Genomic DNA, 18540 nt, shown 5'->3' with positions numbered 1-18540 from the left:
CTACACCAAGACTACCTTAACTCAATGCATTTACTTTTTTTCAGATATATGATCCCAGCTTTAGAAAGACAGTACATATTACATATTGCCCTGTTGTTACAGAGACAGGTCAGACTACCCCAAGAAAGACCATCTAGAAAGGAGTTTTCAGAGGCAAAATATCTCCCTTTCCAGGTGTGATTGGTGTCTTTGAAAATTCTTTGTAGTCAGTTTGAAAGCAAGGGCAGTAAGCCACTTTTTGCAGGAGTGGCAGATAAATCAGAATGTCTGTCTTAAACACCCACTAAGTGCATAAGACAGACCTTGTTGTTGCTGCCCTTGCCCCCAAACTCATGCTCTTTCCTGCTTTCATCAAATACTCCCTGTTCAAAGAAGTACTCGCCTGCCTCACTGCTGCCTTTTTGTAACGGGATTTAGGTGATAAATATACTCAGAAGGCATAGTAATCTGAGTTCCTAAAAGCTTTTTGGGCTGGTAATCATCTTATTTAGGAGGCTGTTTCTAGTTCAAAAACTAGAAACAATTCTTCCAATTTCCTCCTTCACTGTTAGTGAAGGACAAAAGTCACATGTAATCTACCTCTTTTTTTTTACCCACTCTTTTTTTCTCTTCATGCTTTTTTTTTATTTCTGTTATTTTTTTTTTTTTTCTTCTCAAAGTTTTCCTCCTATATTTGGAAAAGTCAGCAGGTTAGCTCCGCTGTTTGAGTCTAACTCTGCCCCTGAGTCAGCAGCATTTACAATCCACTGGCCACCTCCAATTCCTTAACAGTACAGCTGAACTCCCAGTAGTGCTGGAATTTGGATTTTGTTCACCTAGAGGATTTTTATTTCTTCCCATAAAAAATGGAGAAAATTTCTCTGTTATATTAGTTCTGGATATGATATTTTTGGAAGAGATTTATCATAAGACCTGAAATCTAGGCTGGACAGATCATTTTTCTAAATACAAAATTTTGAGACAAAAATGACAAAGACTCTGAAAACTGAAAGGGAAATGCATTAAGTGGTTTCTTGACATGATGATTTACGCTCAATTTCAGCTGTATGATGGAACTTCTCTCAGGGCCTTAAAGGCTGGCAGCCCCACTAAACTGTTAATGGTTCATCACAGATGGAGAGGCAGGGGAGATAAAATGAAGTGCAGATTTCATAGACACAGCTCAGGACTTGTGGGAGAGAGACAAATCAGGGTTCATGTGCCTTCTGTGTAGTAAGCTGGGGAATAGAATGAAATTATGTACAACATAAATATTTATAAGCCTCAGCCTCAGTTCTCTGGAAGCACCTGCCAAGGAACTGTGTGAGCTGTCAGAAGGCTACTTGGCAGATCATCAGCATTTTTGTCATGCCAGGAAAACATTCTTAACAATCTCATTTGTCTGTATGCATGCATTTTATTGATTCTTCCTCTACTGACCCTAGCTTCCTATTTTTCATTGCAATATATACCTATCAACTTAATTGACTACTAAAACCCTATAGATCACATAAGATCACCCATGAAGGTACTGAGTTAAAAGAATGGATGGCAGGATTTTAGGGAATACCTTGGAACTCTAATTTAAAAGTCAGATTGTTCTCTCTCGCTTTAAATTCTCTTGTACATACTGTTATAAATCAGTCTCCCAATGGCAGATGCAGATTAGGAACTGATAGTTACACTTCTCTACCAATAAATTAGAGATCAGAGCCAATTGGGAAGTCTGGAGGCAACAGGATTTGATTGAAAATGAAGAGCAAAAAACCAGTGATCTTGTCAAAACCAGTAACTACAGTTTGGCATTTGTGGGATTGTCAAAGGAAAAAAGATGAAAGAGAGGATTTAGTAGTATCACTGGAGAGAAGAAATAGAGTGGATAAGCATCAAAGTATAAAAGTGATAAAGCAGAGACACAGCCATACTTTTCTCCTGACAGTCTTCATTAAATTTGCCAACCACAGCTTTATCATTTAGACCATGCCTTTACATGATACACACAGCTTCTCAATCCAAAAACTGCATATGTTATGAACAGTTTCTAAACAAATGTTCAACGTAAACTTTATCTAAAACTGCTGTAGACATCTCCAGGTGCCTAATCACTGAAAATTGCAGAGTTTCTTAAATTTCAGTGCAATACTTGAAAGTGCACTAGTATGTCAAGATGACTTAATTAATTTAATATCATTTAACACATTTTCACACACATTCTCTAAGTGTGTGTAAAAATTAGGCTGGTCTTCTATGACAGGAAACACATTTATACCAGATCACTTGTCTTCTTTAGAAAAACCTCACTTAAAGTGGACCATGTGAGCATATGAAAAATTGCACAGTGAATCAGATTTACTGCTATGCTGAACTATGCAGTTTCCTTCCTTTTCCCTCCACCCTTTTGTTTTTACTCAAAGTTTTTTAACTATCTGTAATGCATAAAAATGTTCACAGAACAAGCTACATCAACAGAAAATTACTTATCTTGTGGAGATATAGAAAGAAGGTTGGGAAGAAGTTTTTAAGATAGATGAGTGATCATTCTCTGGCTGTGTGTCTTCACAAGCAATTTAATGCCACAGGAATAGCAAGAGAAAGTGGAGATCCTGTGGATGGCTTATGGATACAGAGTGAAGAAGGTGGAAACTTGAGTAACAGTGAAATGGGCCCTAGCACTGGGCAGACATTTCTGGACACCTCTATGGTGGTGTCCCTGCTCAGTGAAGAGCCTAAAGATGGCCCCAGAGATGGCACCAGAGACAGTGGGGGCAGTGAAAGGCCCTCCAAAGCATGTAGCAGGTCACAAACAGAAGGACAGGCCCATAAAGAAAAGCTGTTAAAGAGACTGAATTTCTACTAATTACTAGATTGAGTTCATCTGGTTTAGTGGAGATTCATTGAGTTTTGCACTGGAGGAAAACTAATTGATGCTTCAGCTGAAATGAAGGATCACTTCTAACCTGGAAGCTAAAAAACAATGGCACACAGTGACTGTGCTGTGAAATATGAAAGCAAAAAAGGAAAAACACCATTGTAAGAAGATGAGAGAAAGCAACTGAAAACAGAAAAAAAATTAGTCTACCAAAAGTGAGTGACAGAAATCAAAGGGGTGATAAGAGATAAGCTGGAATGAGAGGTCAGTAAAGAAAAGAGAGAGGAAAAAAAGCAAAAAATATTCAAGAGGAGTTAATAATTTGAATGAAAAAGTAAAGAAATTTGAATGGAAAAGAAAGAGACCTTTCAAATATTCATTACCTCTAAATTTAGCTTCTTATCTAAACCATGTTGATGCTGTATGTGAGCAGGTACGATGCTGGACTCAGATGTCGCACTATATTAGGAATGGCGATAATCACAATACTAACCCCCTTAGCTTCATTATCTAAGAGAGCAAAGTTTATTATTCTTAATCTTCTTTTATACACATGTTTGAGAAGGTCTGAGAGGTAAAACCCTCATTGGTCATTAAAGCGACACATCACCATCATTGGTTAAGTGGAACACCACCCCTTGACTCAACAACACCTGCAGAGTGTTGTCCTTTACCAAGGACTGTTTGGATTCTTTCTCATGCTTTCTCAGGCCAGACTGAGAAGCCCGTGTGACTTAGTTTCACACAGGCTCTGTTCCCTGCTTACTTTTTGCATTTAGCATCCATACTCAGACACTGCCTTTGCCACAGGGGCAGCAGCTGGAGTCAGACCAGGGGCGTGGGTGTCCCAGGGCTGTGGTGTCACTCTCTGGCTGCAGCCAGTCTCTGTGCCACTCACTGCAGTGGGTGGGGGCCCCAGCCTGTGCTGGGTTCATGGCCTGAAAAACACCTACAGCAGGCTCCAGTGTGAGTGAGAGGCTCAGTGCCAGTGGCTGCAGAGGTCACAGCCCACGTGTCTGGTACCACCTGCAGGGAGGAGAATCGTCTGTGTCTCCTCCACATCATGTGTGTGGAGCATGTCATAACATCCCTTAACAAGCACACCAGTATTTTGTGGAGAGAGGACTTTTCATACTCATTAGGAAAGTTAAAGACCAGAGAGAGATACTTTTAATGAATCATTTGAGGAGTATACCTTCATAGTGTTCACTACTATCTAATTAAGCTGAGTGGAAATAATTAACCTGCAGTGCTCCAGGCAGCCATTGTAATGTGCTTTTAAAAATTTTTATAGGAATTTAGAGAGAACTGCCACAAAATGGTGAAATTAAACCAGCACATGCTTTTCAGTTCTGCTGAACTAGTCAGTGAGTCAGCTATGACCTAGGTCAGCCAGGAATAGGTCATTTCCAAGCCTGCTGTCAAAGTCAACAGCGATTTTTCCACAGAATTCTGTATGACTTGTCTGGAGCTTAAATTTTATATTCCATACTTAAATTGCTAACTTTTTTTTTGTAAATTTTTGTGGTTTGGGTAAAGCTCACTTTGATTGGGGCTGATGATGGCATCACACTGTCTTTGCACAGAACACACCACACCTTTCTGGCATACTAAGAGTTTTCAGTTGCAAAACTGCCAATCTTAAGGTAAAGTGCTCAGCTTTCCACTGATAATCTGTATCCCGCTTTCAAAAAATCACCTTTTTGACTAAGACAGAAGAGGGGCAGAAAAATAGTAATGAACATGTTATTTTTCACTTTTGCAAAAACATTTAAAGAAACCAAAAATTGTGCCATTCATTAAATGCTTCGTTAAAAATACTATAAAGAAGAAATAGGTATCACTCCTTCTTCATCAACTAGACTTAAAACCAAGCGTAACATTGTGTTTACACTTACTTTTCCTTTGTACACAGCTGAGTTACTATAAATTATTTGATGTAGTTAGATGTGGTACACCCTATTAACTAAACTAACTAAAAAAGTAAGAGCAGTGTTTGTTCTGGTTTCCTTAAGAAAAGAAAATTGGTTTCCTTAAGAAAATTGTTCTGGTTTCCTTAAGAATGATGCGGCTACTTTTGTAGTTTTTACAACTGTGTGTACAGTTCCATCTTGAAAAGCACTTCTAGGCACACAACAAATGACAGTCTAAGTTGGGTAGAGCGTGGTGCTAATGGTGCTAATAACACCACAGTGGTGGGTTCTTTAAATCTGTAATTAAAAACACCTGGCATGTGAGTATGATGGATTTTAGTAAGACAGATTCGCAATCAGGCTCGCTAGAAGTGACAAATATTCTCTTGTCAGTTCCATCCCATAAGGACCGTTGTGTAATTTACTACAAAATACAGAACTTCTACTCAATCTTCTCATCCATCTTGACTACAGTTGCATTCAGAGATATTCATTAATCTCAGGCTGAAGACTTGGTGCTCTGGAAAGCAGTGATCATAAACTGTCATTACTTCACTAGAGTTCTAATAGTATTCATTAAATAAGTCCCTTTGAAGCAACAAAGTGGTGAATATAAGAACTTAACTGACAACAATTCCACGTGCAGATTAAATTTTCATAAGAATCAAGAGTCATGTATTTGCTAATATATTATACACTACAATGCATTTGCACCACTTTGAAATAATGTTTTAATAAGTTTAGAAAAACCCGTAATTTCTTCCTTTTAGGAAAAATAAGTCTGTGTTTCAATGGCAGACTCAACTGAATCCATGGCATAGTTAGTGTTCCTAACTAGTCCTCTCTTCCTTTACACTGTTTCCCCTGACAGCATCTGACTATTTAAGAGCAGCCCTTCCCTTTGTAAAACTGGTTTTATTTCCTAATGCAGCTGAGAGCATGTCTCTGAAATTTATTATGTCTAAATGCCTGGAGTAGTGATTTATTGGGTGGGATTGAAAACAAATGCTTAACCTGGGCAAGTGTGGCCCTACCTTGCTGTCAAGTTCACATAATGTTGATGTGATTTTGTTTTCTACATCACAGAGCTGGAGAAAATGTGCAGTGTTATTGAAAGATAACAAAAAATATTTTCCTGCTAATCCTTGCGAAAGAAAGAAGTTGAGGTATTCCAAGGTACCTTCTGAGATTAAGAATTGCATTTATTGTCTTCTTTATTCAAGAATATTTTGAAAGACATCTATTCTATTTCATCTGAAGGATGCCATGTATAGCAAAACCATGAAATTATCAACTAGCAACAGCCTGAGAAATGTTAGATGATTATACACCGTTGTAACAATGAGATTTATTTAACACATGAAATAAATATACAAAAAAAAAATTCAAAAGATCTATTTTTGTTAGTTTTTCTATGAATTACAATCTTTTCAAGGCTAGTTAATTCACAGAGCATTATGAGGGCAATTGGAGAAAAGGCCTTCGGATTTCACCAGCCAAAAATCCTAATAAAATTAGTTCCTTGAACAAGGAGATGGGAAATCTGGTTTTAAAAGGAACTTTAAAACCTTTGCAAAAACATTTGGAAAAAAGTTTCAACTGAAAAATTCCATCCTAAATGCTTTGCTAACCATTGCAAAGGAAATAAAGAAGGACTAACACTGAATGATAAAAGAAACATCACTTACCGGACGAGAGTTTAAACTTTAATGTTTTGGACAGCCTTTAAAAGATGCTCTTCTCTATGAACCAATAACTGCATGCACAGGCACACACACAAACACTGACTGCAGCATGCTAATGCTGGTAGCAAGTCCTCCTTGTGGCAAATCAGGACACATGATGAAAAATAAAGTGCTGCAACAAGTGGGGTTTGATTACTTCCTCCTGACTTTGTAACTACTAAAAAATGCAGTTTCCTGTGGTTGAAATTTTTTTAAGTTGGTAGTGCTCAATTTCTTCTTTTTTGCCTGCAGCTTCAATTTTGCCATATAAACTTCAAAATTTAGTTCTCACTTGCTGTGTATTAATTGCATTCCTAGTTTTAGTATCTTTAGTATCTATTTTAGTATTGCATTCCTAATTCTATTTAGTATTGCATCCTAAATATCAATATTTAGTATATATTAAACATATATTATATTTAATATCTGTTCAAAATCTGCTACTAAGATAAAATTCCTGCCCTGACATAAACATCACATAAACTCCATTCTGACATGGAGTTAGTGCTTGCTGCTCTGTAACATGGATGGACATCTCTCTAAACTTGTCTCTCCATATTGTTCCTCCAGCAGTAATACTCCATTCTCATCTTGAGGAAACTCTCCACACTTTTTATATATATAATTCATTGAGACTAGTTACCTTAACATAAGGTTGATATCTTCATTTGTTCTCTTAGTGATCTCAGCTTTTCATGACCCAATTCTCTGAATTTCTAGCTAAGACTTTCAGACTTTGTATTCACATCTATGCATGCACAAGGAAATTAAAATTGGACCATGTTCTTCTTTTTCCCATCCCTTTAAAGTCTTCTATTTGTGTGCTGAGCTACAACCAGATCAAATTTTCAGTTAAAAGTAAAGAATTGTGAACAACATGAATAAGGGCATTTAAGGCATGCATTACTTTGTATTTTATTTGTATTATATTTCTGCTTTTATCAATGACTCCGTATCTATCTACTTGTCACTTAGGTCCTACTGTGTGTGAGAGGAAAAGAACATTAATTTATATTCACGTGAGACTTATGTAGTAAATCCAAGGTGATTCTTAGGCAATAATCTCATACAGGATGATTATAAATGATAATGTTTTCCAACAGCTTTAAACAATTACTCAAGAGAACAAAAGACATGTGGTAGCTACTGAACAGGAAGAAGTGCTTGATTTTAACTTCAGGCAAAGAGCTTTTGCTGTGCTCTGTCATGAGCTGCATGAAGCAAACTTACATTGAGACTGACAGAACTTTCACCTGTGCAGGAGGAACAAGTGCTAGGACCATAGCTCTCATGGACCTAATTCTTGTGCTTTGAGTCAGCCATTTCCAAGCAAATTGTACTCTGATGATCCTTGTGGGTCCCTTCCAACTCAGGACATTTTGTGATTCAGCTTGTTGTAGAGGATGCTGTATCTCATTTTTCTCCTGCCTACTTGGTGTCAATCAGAAATATATCTGACTTTTGAACGTGAGAGATCCTGGTATAAGTCAGCTGTGACTTATGTGCTATACACAAAATCCCTATGTCTTTTTCATTCCCTATTCCTAAATGCTTTTTTAATTAGTGTTCAAAATTTTCAGCTAAACCAGTGTAAACCACTTATGACAACATGTATCAACTTGTGGTAAAAGGAGCAACCAAAGGAGCATCAATTTATGGATCAATAAATGTGTGAGAAAGAGTAAGTAGGAAGACCACTGAGTGCTGCAGTGCTACCATACAGGAAACAAGGAGAGGCAAACTTCCAGTAGAGAAACCACCTGCCCCAAAGGCCCTCTCACAAACAAAAACACTTATTTGCAAAGTCCCTTTAGAGCAAAGGTTATTGATTTGGGAGCTCTGCCGGGACAAATCTGTTCAGTTCAGAGACACCCCAGAGATCCTGACAAACCACACCCCTGCCATACTAGAATAAACTTCCCTACTGGATACTGTGTTTTATCAGGCCTAAAAGCACACATATACACTTGCTATATTTTTTACAGAAGGCTCTGATAGGTGGTGGGGTTTTTTTTAGTTTTGTTTTCCAAACCACTTCCAATCTTGACTGTAATTAAATAAAATATCTTGGACATTTTTATTATTATTATGGTTTGGCAATTGTCCTCAAGTCTCTCTTGTCGTCTGATAGCCCATCCACACGTGGATATTTGCCATCCTGTGAATCTGGAAACTGTTGCCAGGAATAAACTGAAATTCCTTTTTAGTTTCTCAAGACTTCTTCAAATTATTTTTTTCCCAGTGAAACACAAAGAAGCTTTGTTTTAAAGAAATAATTTCAGATTATTTCTTTAGCGTTCTTACAACATATCACTTCAGACTAATTGCCACAGTGAACTCTTTAAAGTGTGAAATATAAATTTCCCAATAAGGCCCAGACAAGGTAAATAAGGCGAAACCAATAAAGGAGTGAAAGAACAACATCCATTATGGATTCTTACATATACATACACAAACCCATACAGCACACCTGTCTAATGTCAGTGGCTAGAGACAGGAGCCTTATTGTCTAAAATGATGTCTACAAAATTTAATGTAATTTCTTGTTCAATTTAAAATCAGATTATCAGAAAGAGCTTTAACCATATTCATGTACTAACAAATATATACAGTTATATAAATTCTCAGAAAAAAAAATACATCATACTAAGAAAAATCTGGAATGAATACATGTATTTTATTACTTTTTAAGAAATACGCTAATTAAGACATGATCAAATTAATATCATAAGTAGATAAGCAAATCTGTAGCAATTTCTTAAAAAGAACAAAATAGAAAAAATATTCTTACAGTCATTGGCATATAATTTTCCAAATATGTTTCAATAAAGCTCTTGATTTTTTTTGGTCTAAGGTAATTTCAGCAGAAGAAATACTCCATTTTTTATTATGTCCCTTAGAATTTCATGCAGTAAAAAGTACATAACTTCTGAGAAGGTTCCTCAATGCCTAACAGCTAAGTGGTAAAAACCTAAGGAAGAAAGACATGAGTAACAGTAAACTGTTCAGCTTTCAGTCCTTTCTGCTTGTGGAACTTAACTTCAAGGAATATGTGAATAGAGAAAAGAATTCACTGTAGCTCTTGTTTTACATAGAATATGGTATGATTTGAACTCAATGGAAAAAATCCCGAATTCTGTTGAACAGAATCCACATTCAAAAAGATGAATACACTATTAGAAGCCATTTCCTTTGGTGTTCAGTACTATCAGTCAGCCATCAAACTATGGTCAGTTAGTGCAGAGTGCAGAATACATGAATTCCTGTGGAAGTTCTGTAACTAGAAAAGCCCAGAAGCACTTTACAGTCCAAATGCGAATCAATAACAGAGAGTGTCTCAAGGTTTTCCAGTTTGACTCAACGCAGAAGCTGATAAAATAACAGACATTGTTGATCTATTTAAATGAAGTAAAATAGATGAGAAGTGGATTTTAGAAATGAGCTGAAGTAGGAAGCAATGACTTGGCAAACCAGAGTACAGGAAATGAGCTAAGAATAGAGTAGGTAGGTTGTAAAAATTTACAGAGACAGCTTTGGAAAAGAAACACTAGAACTAGTATCAGTTATTAAAGACTAGGAAGCAGAATTAAAACAGTAACAGAGTGGAAAAGCATTTGAATAGAAAGTATCTTTCTATTTCTAGTGTATTGACAAAATGTTATGTTTCTGAATTTTTAACACTACCAAAAATTACAGGAAGACCAATAATTTTCACTTTATCTGATAGGAATGAAGAATAATGAAATCAGTTTGGTTAAAGAAGCAGTAAGAAGGGAAGGACCCTTTTTTAATACCTTTTCAAAAGTCCATATATATCCAATTAATCTAATTTTATTTACAGACACTAAGAATTTAAAAGAGAAATCCATAATTAATGAGAATTCCTTCCCAACAATTTAGAATGATATTGAACTAGAAAGCAAATTCCCAATTATGGCAGTTTTGCAAAAGTTTGTCTCTTTTGGTAACAGGCTTCAAGAGAACAGCTTCTTTAGGCTAGATTTATCTACTTTTAAAGAAAAGTACCCTTTCAAGTATTTATTTTGAAAAGAAAAAAATATATTAGGTATTAAAAAAAATTATAGCAGGCACAAAACCACAAGCTGGTACTTTCTAAAAATGTTTTCAAAGGTCTGCTAGGAGATAAAGAACAAAATGTTGTTGTTTGCCTATAGAATTAGGACACAGGGGGCACAGAAAAAATAAATAGATTTATTTTAAGAGGAATAGTAATAATTTCAGATATTATTTCTGATATAAGTATTTAATGATAAGTTTTGTGACTTACATGCACATTTTCTTATTAAGAAATTAAATCTCTCTACTTGTTTTGGTGTCCTCAGAAATGAAAAAAAAACCAAAAAAAAAATATAGACAGTAGTAAAATCCACAGAATAAACATGCTGAAAGAGAAAAAAATATTTTGAGTAAAACAAGCTCATCTTTTTATATATAAAAATTATTTTTAAACTGATGCTGTTAAATGTAGGTTGCTACACCAGGAATGTTTGCATGAAAGACTTAACCGGGGAGTAGGACAGAAATCTCTCAGAAAATGCGTGTTGGGGTGGCCTGTGTCATAAGGAGATTTATTAGCCAGCTCAGAAAAGTAGAGCAGTGCTCTCACTCTTCATTTTTCTTTCAGATCACTTAGGCTTGAGGAAAAGAGATTTGGGGGAATTGTCACTCTGGACAGTCAAACCAATTTGAGTGGCTGCACTTTACTAGACAATGACGCAGAGGCTTCTACCATTCTGCCTGCAATTACCTGCAAAGAAAATCTGTGCTCTGAAACTTCAGGAAATTACTGAGGTTCAGGAAGAGGGCTATCAGGAAGATTTCTCTTTGAAAACCCTTCTCCTAATTAAAGCACTTGGACTGAGAAAAAAAGATACCTAATGAACCATCAGCAGTCTTTTTGGTGACTGTTTGGAATAAATGATTAATCATGGCTATATTAGTGCCAGCTAATTAAGCTTTTTTTAAAAAATCTGTAGGCGTTTGGTATTGCTTTTGTTTTAGCGATGTAACAATTTTTTTCAAAGTGTCATTTTTATTTATAATTAATCATTTTTAGAAGATCTCTAGACTCTTTAATACTGTTTTTGCCATCTATAGAACTTTTATTGTTGTTATCTAAATAAAAAAAAATTAAAAAAAAAGAGGTAACAGGACAAAGAGCATTGAGAAAGCAACCTGATGACCTATTGTTCAGAATCAATAAGCAATTTACTACAGCATTCTGTTACAGTATAGCTTAATGTGTTCTTGAGATTAAACCTGGCTATTTTTCAGGGTACAATATACTGCAAATTAGCATCTACCATTTTCTTTTGCTCCTTGAGTAGCCAGTGACACAACCATTATGGCAGTTAATTCAGAAATAAAGCCTCATTACTCAGTCGTTTATATATCTTTAGACATGTGAACAAAATACTATTATATTAGTGTGGTTTATTTTTGAGACTGAACTAATAGATGTGAGAGGACAATAACCACTGCAGAGAGAAAAGTGTCTGTAAGAAAGCAGTGGATAACAATTTGTCCTGCTGGCAAACCTGTAGCTGGAAGTGGTTAAGCCTTTAGGGTCCTGCTGATATCGGGGCTGTTACATGTTCTTTTGTCAGACAGGACCACTGTCTGATAAACTTAAAATATATATGTGCTAATTGCTTTACTAAAAGAGCTGTCAAATATTAAAAGAGGCTGCCCAGGGAAGTGTGGGAGTCACCATCCCTGGAGGGATTTAGGAGATGTAAACATGGCTCATAGGGACACAGTTCAGTGCTGGACTTGGCAGCGCTGGTTGGACTCAAATGTTCTTGGAGGAGTTCTGTGATTTGATTAGTGATAGAAAATACTTGCATTGAAATAAACAAGTGTTAATGCTTATATTTTTATACAGAAAATTCATTTCTAATTGCTCCTCAGTTCTGAGTCAACCATTTTTTGAAACCACTCTGTTCAGAAGAATTTTTGGCTTTTAATTATGACTGTGGGGCAGCTATACCAAAGAAAAAAGGCTTCTTTTTAAATTAAACATTTTTGCTGGTGTATTTCTAAGTTGCAATGCAATTTTTCTATGTGTGATTTTTATATATATTTTCTTTAAAATATTTTTAAAAAGATTCAGCTGGTGAATTCATCAATACAGACTTTGTAAAAGCATTACTTACCGTAGTTGCTAAACATTCCTTTTACAATTTGTATAACTAAAATATCTCATATGGCATTTGCTATTTTCATCTCATCCTCTCAGACAATGATGCTACTAAACAAGATGTTGCATCACTTGCATCAAAACACCTTTGCTAAACTGTCTTTAGGGTATAATACACACTAAGGGAATTTGTAACAATAGCAAAAAATGTTATTTTATTCCTTCAAATAACTAGTTCATAGCTTTTAGACTGTGAGCTTTTTCAGAATAGAAAAAAAATTATCATTTCACTAATATGCTGCAGGGCTCATTACAGCTGAATAAATGAAATTCTTAGAACTGCTTAATTAAAATTGTCTTCACTGCACAGTGTGTGTCTAAAAGGGCTACACTGCATTCGTTAAGAAGTGGTTCCAGCTGACAATACTGTATTTCAAAATAATGTCAGTAATTATTTCAAAATAATAAGGTGAGAGAAAATTATGCACAAGCTTATCTTAGAGATGGAGATTCCACCTCTTGGATGGCACATTTGAGACCTGCTATAGCAGAAGCCCAAGTGTAATAAAATCTTCTGAAATAATGTTAGAGTTTGTTGAAATCTCTCATAGTGTGAAGTGTGCAGCAATGCTCTGACCTTAATGAAGAACCATCCAAAAATAAATCAAAACCTGCAAGTAGCACACATGGCTTCTTCCCTTACGATGTTGCCTCAAAAATGAAGCAGTGATTCCAGGAGCATAAAGCCAGCAACAGCAGGAAATGAAGGAAAGAATGAATGAAGGAAGGAATGAATGAAGGAAGGAAGGAAGGAAGGAAGGAATGAAGGAAGGAAGGAAGGAATGAAGGAATGAATGAAGGAAGGAATGAATGAAGGAATGAATGAAGGAAGGAATGAATGAAGGAATGAATGAAGGAAGGAATGAAGGGAATGAAGGAATGAGCAAAGAATGAAAGAAGTTGACAGTTGTTTCCAATATGAAAGAGATACATCAAAGTATTACTCTTTAGCTAAAAGTTACTCTTTAGCACTACGGTCCTTCAGAGCACATTCACACTGCTCACAAACATAGCCCAAGGTTCTTCACCAGGTTGTTGTGATTCTACTCAAACAAAAGAGCTAGAGCATCCTAGGATGCTTCAGGATAAATTTCTTTGAAAAGTTTTGACAGAAGTGGACTGGAAAGCTAGAAAGTAAGGGAGCAGCAGCCCTGTGCCTTTATGGAAATAGTTTGGATGAAAAAAAAATCAGTTCTGAATTAAACTTTATGAGGATAATCATAGTTTTGTACATAAGAATCATTTAATTGAGGAACGTTTCAATTGATTAATAGAACTATCAATCTAATGATGTTTCAAAAACCCAAACCTCTTCCTGGTCAACTGAGTGTTACTATTTATCTATCCATATTTATTCAGAAAGACATTGAAATCTGCTGCCCAATTCTGGTCTTATTGAAATGTTCTTTACTGTATTTACTGTTAGTTCCTTCCGGATAGCAAATCCAGGGGCATACTTGGTAATGTACCTGGAAAGCTATCCTGGTCCTTCTTTATTGCTGGCTATTTGGAATATACACTGTATTTTGAGAACAGAGAAATTTCCAGTCTAAAGCTCCATTATGAAAGCTGCAGTCCAATAATCAAAACCTCCTGCAGCTGTGTTTTTTTCAGTAACACCTACTATGCATAAACAAACACAGCAAAAAATGTTTTACTTTTTCCCCCCCTTTGTTAAGTGTTGCAACCAAAAGCAAGAGAAAGAAAAAAACCTACATATTAGAAGTACTAGACTATTTAAAATTGAAAGGTCCATGTAATCCAGAGTGATCCTCCTTGCTTACCTAAAACAGCTTCTTTTCACAGTCAGAATACCAAATTAGTCTAAATTATTTCATTAAAAATGTCAAAATAGGACTCTGATAGACTTTGAACCCTCTATAGAAAAATTTTTGCCTTTCAGATTGCTCTTGGGCGTTTTCCATTACATTTCTTTCTGTACTCCAATAAGAATCACACTAATGATCTGAAATGAAAATGCGCTCCAGGGAACATTTGATTAAAATGTCAAATATTGAGGAACAATGATTCATCAGTAATCATAAATTTATAATACAGATGGCAGATGAAATTGTATCATTTTCCAGCAAGCAATATAGTCTCCAAGAACAGGTGGATTTGAAGCCATTCCTAAGATTGAATTACACAGACAGAAACTGTATGGAAGAGCACATGGAAATGACCTTTGTTCTGATTGAATAGCACATCCTATTACACGTAAAAGTTCATGGAGAGTGACTCATCTTCACTGACTTACAAGATTAGCATCACCTGAGTATCACTATCACACCCTGGTCTGTGTAACACAAATGACTGAAATCACTCATAACAATTAGAAGTTGCATAAAAGATGTGCAGGCGCTGGGCAGATATGAACTACTGCAGTTACAGTGAAGTTACCAAGGCTATGCTAGCTTGGATTTGGTTGCTAAAATGCAATTACATTAGAGAATTGAAACTGTTTCATATAATGTTTGAGCAGTGGATGAAAAAGGAAATAAAAAACACATTCCAAGATGCATTGGATAACATTTTCATTTTGGACATTTTGCTTTAGCTATTCAAACAGGATAACCAGAAAGACAGTTTTGCAAGTCATTTAATATCACTTACGAGATAGGTAATTTGCATTTTTGTGTAAATAACAATGCAGACATTTTGTTTTAGCACTTCTGCTGAAAAACACTGTTAAAGACTGAAAAGAAAAAAAAGCAAAAAAAAAAAAAAAGGCCAAATATAATTATGTGTCATTAATACTGTAAATATTTTTGAGCTGTGTTTACTGATGATATCCAAAAAAGGGGCGAAATTATAACTTTCTATTTGGCATGAATAACTGATCTTGCTATGATTAGAAGACTTTTCTGGCCAAAATCTACTCCTGAAAATCACATCCCAACACCAGTAAGTTACTTGAAATGACCTCACAGATCGTAAGATTAAAATAACTGTTTTAGGAATTGTTTGGGAAGAGCTGGGAGTGCACTGGAGACAGGATTAGAATTCAAAGATATTTTGACAAGCCAGAAAAAAAAAAAAAAAAAAAAAAAAGAATAAAAGTCAGAAGTCAGTTGAGACAAGAGCAAAGTGCTCCCTGAAGAAAGAATGACTTGGCAAAATCAGTAAAACTTCAAGTATGGCTTTCGAGCAGTGTCAGGGAACAGTTTTTCAGGGACACAGACCTGTAGAAGTGAGTTCAAAATAAGCATCAGGAGTTAAATGGCCTCTGTTAGAAGCAACTTGGAAAAGCAGGGGCTTTTTCCTGTAAGTAGGATAAGACTGAAAGGAAACAAAATAACAATTTTCACTCTGTGCAAAGTTGTCACAAAACCCAGAAATATCTCCTAATGCCTGTTGGGTCACAACAGAATGTAATAATCTTAAATTTTAGAAAAGATTTACAGTAAGGGTCGAGATTTTTTTTTTAATCATTCTAACACAATCAGTCAGATTTCTTAGGTATATTGTGGACCCAACACTACTTTAGTTGTTTCAAAACATTTGCTGGAAATGGCTAAAGCCTTAGACTAGGCAACAGAATAAATGACTACATGACATGAGGTGACAGTCTCACTGCCTTTGTTTCTGTGAAAAGTGACACATCCCTATGGACAGCAAATGACCCCCATAAATTATAAATCTCTTCCTTTCTCTAAGTAAAGCCCATAAAGAAGATTCAGTTGGCTCAAGAGTGACTTCTGTTATATCTTTGAGGCAGGACTGGTGCCTCTATCTGAATTTATGTTAGCATGGCTGCTGATCAAGACTGACTAAAAAATCTTACCACTAACCCTGGTTCAGAAGGGGCTGGTACAGTGCTGTAAGCAAGCTTCCAGCAAAACACATACACAAGTTCCTGAGGATGGGCTCCTTCCATCTTCACCTTCACATACTTGGATAATGGATGGCTCTGGCTGTTTAGCATTCCAGTCAGGCTGTAATTAGTAAATATTTATCAAGAATGTTTTATTAATTTCAGTAAGGAATATAATAGCATATAGAACATGTTTAAAGAAGATACCAAGGTTTCTAATTTTACAAAAACACAGAAGTATGCATCAGGTCAATCTTCACCTACATCAGGCAATTTACTACTTGAGCCTAATCTAACACTTGCTTAAAGACCTGGTTACTGTCTGAAATCTAAATATTTCTGGTTTTCCTTCTCATTTTGGGTATCTTCCTAATCAGCATCAAAAAAGGAAAGTGTTAATGACCCAAATAAAGACAAAGAGATGCATTTTGGTAACTAGATTTTAAAAGTCTGTATACTATATTCTTAAGTATGCATTTCTGTGCCTCTGTGAAGAATTACCGCTTAGGAATCAGACTGCCTGTAAGTCTAATGAAACAGAAGATCTGTGCCAAGATCAAGTGTGCAGTTTCAATTATTAAAACATTCCTTCTGGCTTGTAGGAACTCTAGTGCTGCCTCCTCCAGGGAAATGGATGGAGAAAGCAGCTATTTACTGGTGTTTGAGTTCTGCAATGTTTCTCTTTGGCACTTAAAAAAATCTAATTTCCTGTGAATGGGTCTTATGTTATCATCCATCACAACCCTTTTGTTCTGGCTCCTCACTAATATTGCCTGTAACAGCTTGGACTGATGACTGTGGTCTTTCCCAAGTCCAGACTCTTGGACCCAAATCAAAACAGACACTGGTCAAAAGCATGTTTTAGGGCAGAACCAGCAACACAGCCACTTTCTCTTAGTTCTCACGCTTTAATGAAAGATCTTCTTTATCTGGAGTGTAGCTCTACTGCTGTCACTAGACTGTATCATTAGTAATTCAATAGCACTGAAAGCTGAATGAAAGCAGCTGAACTTTAAAATCACACAGTTATCTGATTGTTTGGATGCATTCATTGGGAAGCATACACCAGAAATTTTGTGTGTACAATAGGCAGAAACTATAGTTTCACATGCCTTCCTATACATTTCTCACAACCAGCATTTTGATACTGAGATCAGTGCTCTGAATAAGAAACACATGAGCTAAACTATGAAGAGTTTAAGTACAAAATGCATGCAAACCCAGACAATTCTGCTTAGTTCTGAAAGATGAGCCAAGTTACACATTAAACTTTATTACATCAAAAAGGCACTAAAAAAAAAAAAAGTTTGGTACCACAAGTGCTTGTTTATAAGTCAGCAGAACAAAGCACTGCTTTCAGAGGAACTGGTATCTATTCTACACTAAAACAAGTCTGAACCTTAACTTTATTTGGCAGTACAGACTGTCCCCTATAATATCTGAGAATTAGTGGAAGAAGGCAAGGCATCTGAGCTAGCACTGTCAGAGGTCACATGCCAAGATAAACATCTTCATGGTGGGATAATCACTGTTTCTGTTAATAAGCTCTTCCTAGTCACTATGCTTCATACAAAGCCCCAAAGTAATAAATTTCAATCAATATATCTCTGCAACTTCAAGCTTTTCTCAGCTCTGAGATAATTACAGTGCTCAGCTCCTTTAGAAAGAACATTTCTCGAGAAAAAACAATTTCATTCAGAATGTGGCCCTTGTGATCTAAGAAATCCTAAATCATCTGGGCAGCAAATATGTGGGGGGAAAAAAAGCAAAACAAAATATTGCAAAAGAGCTGCCATGGGAGCTTTATGATGTACATTAAAGATTTACTATCAAAATCACTCCTGGTGTGCAACACAAAATGGATACCCAAAGATAATGAGGCATTCAGATTTGAAAAGCACTAAAACAATTCAGCTTTATGCCTCTGCTTTTCTGCATGAAAAACAAACTCCTATACTCATCAACAATCAAAGTTTAAATACACAGGGCTTGAGCTATATTCAGGCAGAGGTTACATAAAT

General features: G+C 36.0%; 1 protein-coding gene across 5 annotated transcripts in view; it reads right to left on the bottom strand.

The window, feature by feature from the left end:
• KCNIP4 (potassium voltage-gated channel interacting protein 4) overlaps positions 1-18540 on the bottom strand; it is a 286019-nt gene that overhangs the window by 46721 nt on the left and 220758 nt on the right. Inside the window, exon 1 of one of the 5 annotated variants that reach the window (XM_058837896.1) lies at positions 16497-16608. The exons of the other annotated variants lie outside the window; for them this stretch is intronic. Coding sequence (XP_058693879.1) covers positions 16497-16551 — 55 coding nt within the window. The 5' untranslated portion in view covers positions 16552-16608. Of the gene's footprint in view, positions 1-16496; positions 16609-18540 lie in introns of those variants that run through there. 5 annotated transcript variants of the gene reach the window in all.

The sequence above is a fragment of the Poecile atricapillus genome, chromosome 4 (genome assembly GCF_030490865.1).
Source record: "Poecile atricapillus isolate bPoeAtr1 chromosome 4, bPoeAtr1.hap1, whole genome shotgun sequence".
Taxonomy (NCBI): Eukaryota; Metazoa; Chordata; class Aves; order Passeriformes; family Paridae; genus Poecile; species Poecile atricapillus.
The sequence above is the reverse complement of the archived record's forward strand: the minus strand, read 5'-3'. Positions and strand labels throughout refer to the sequence as shown.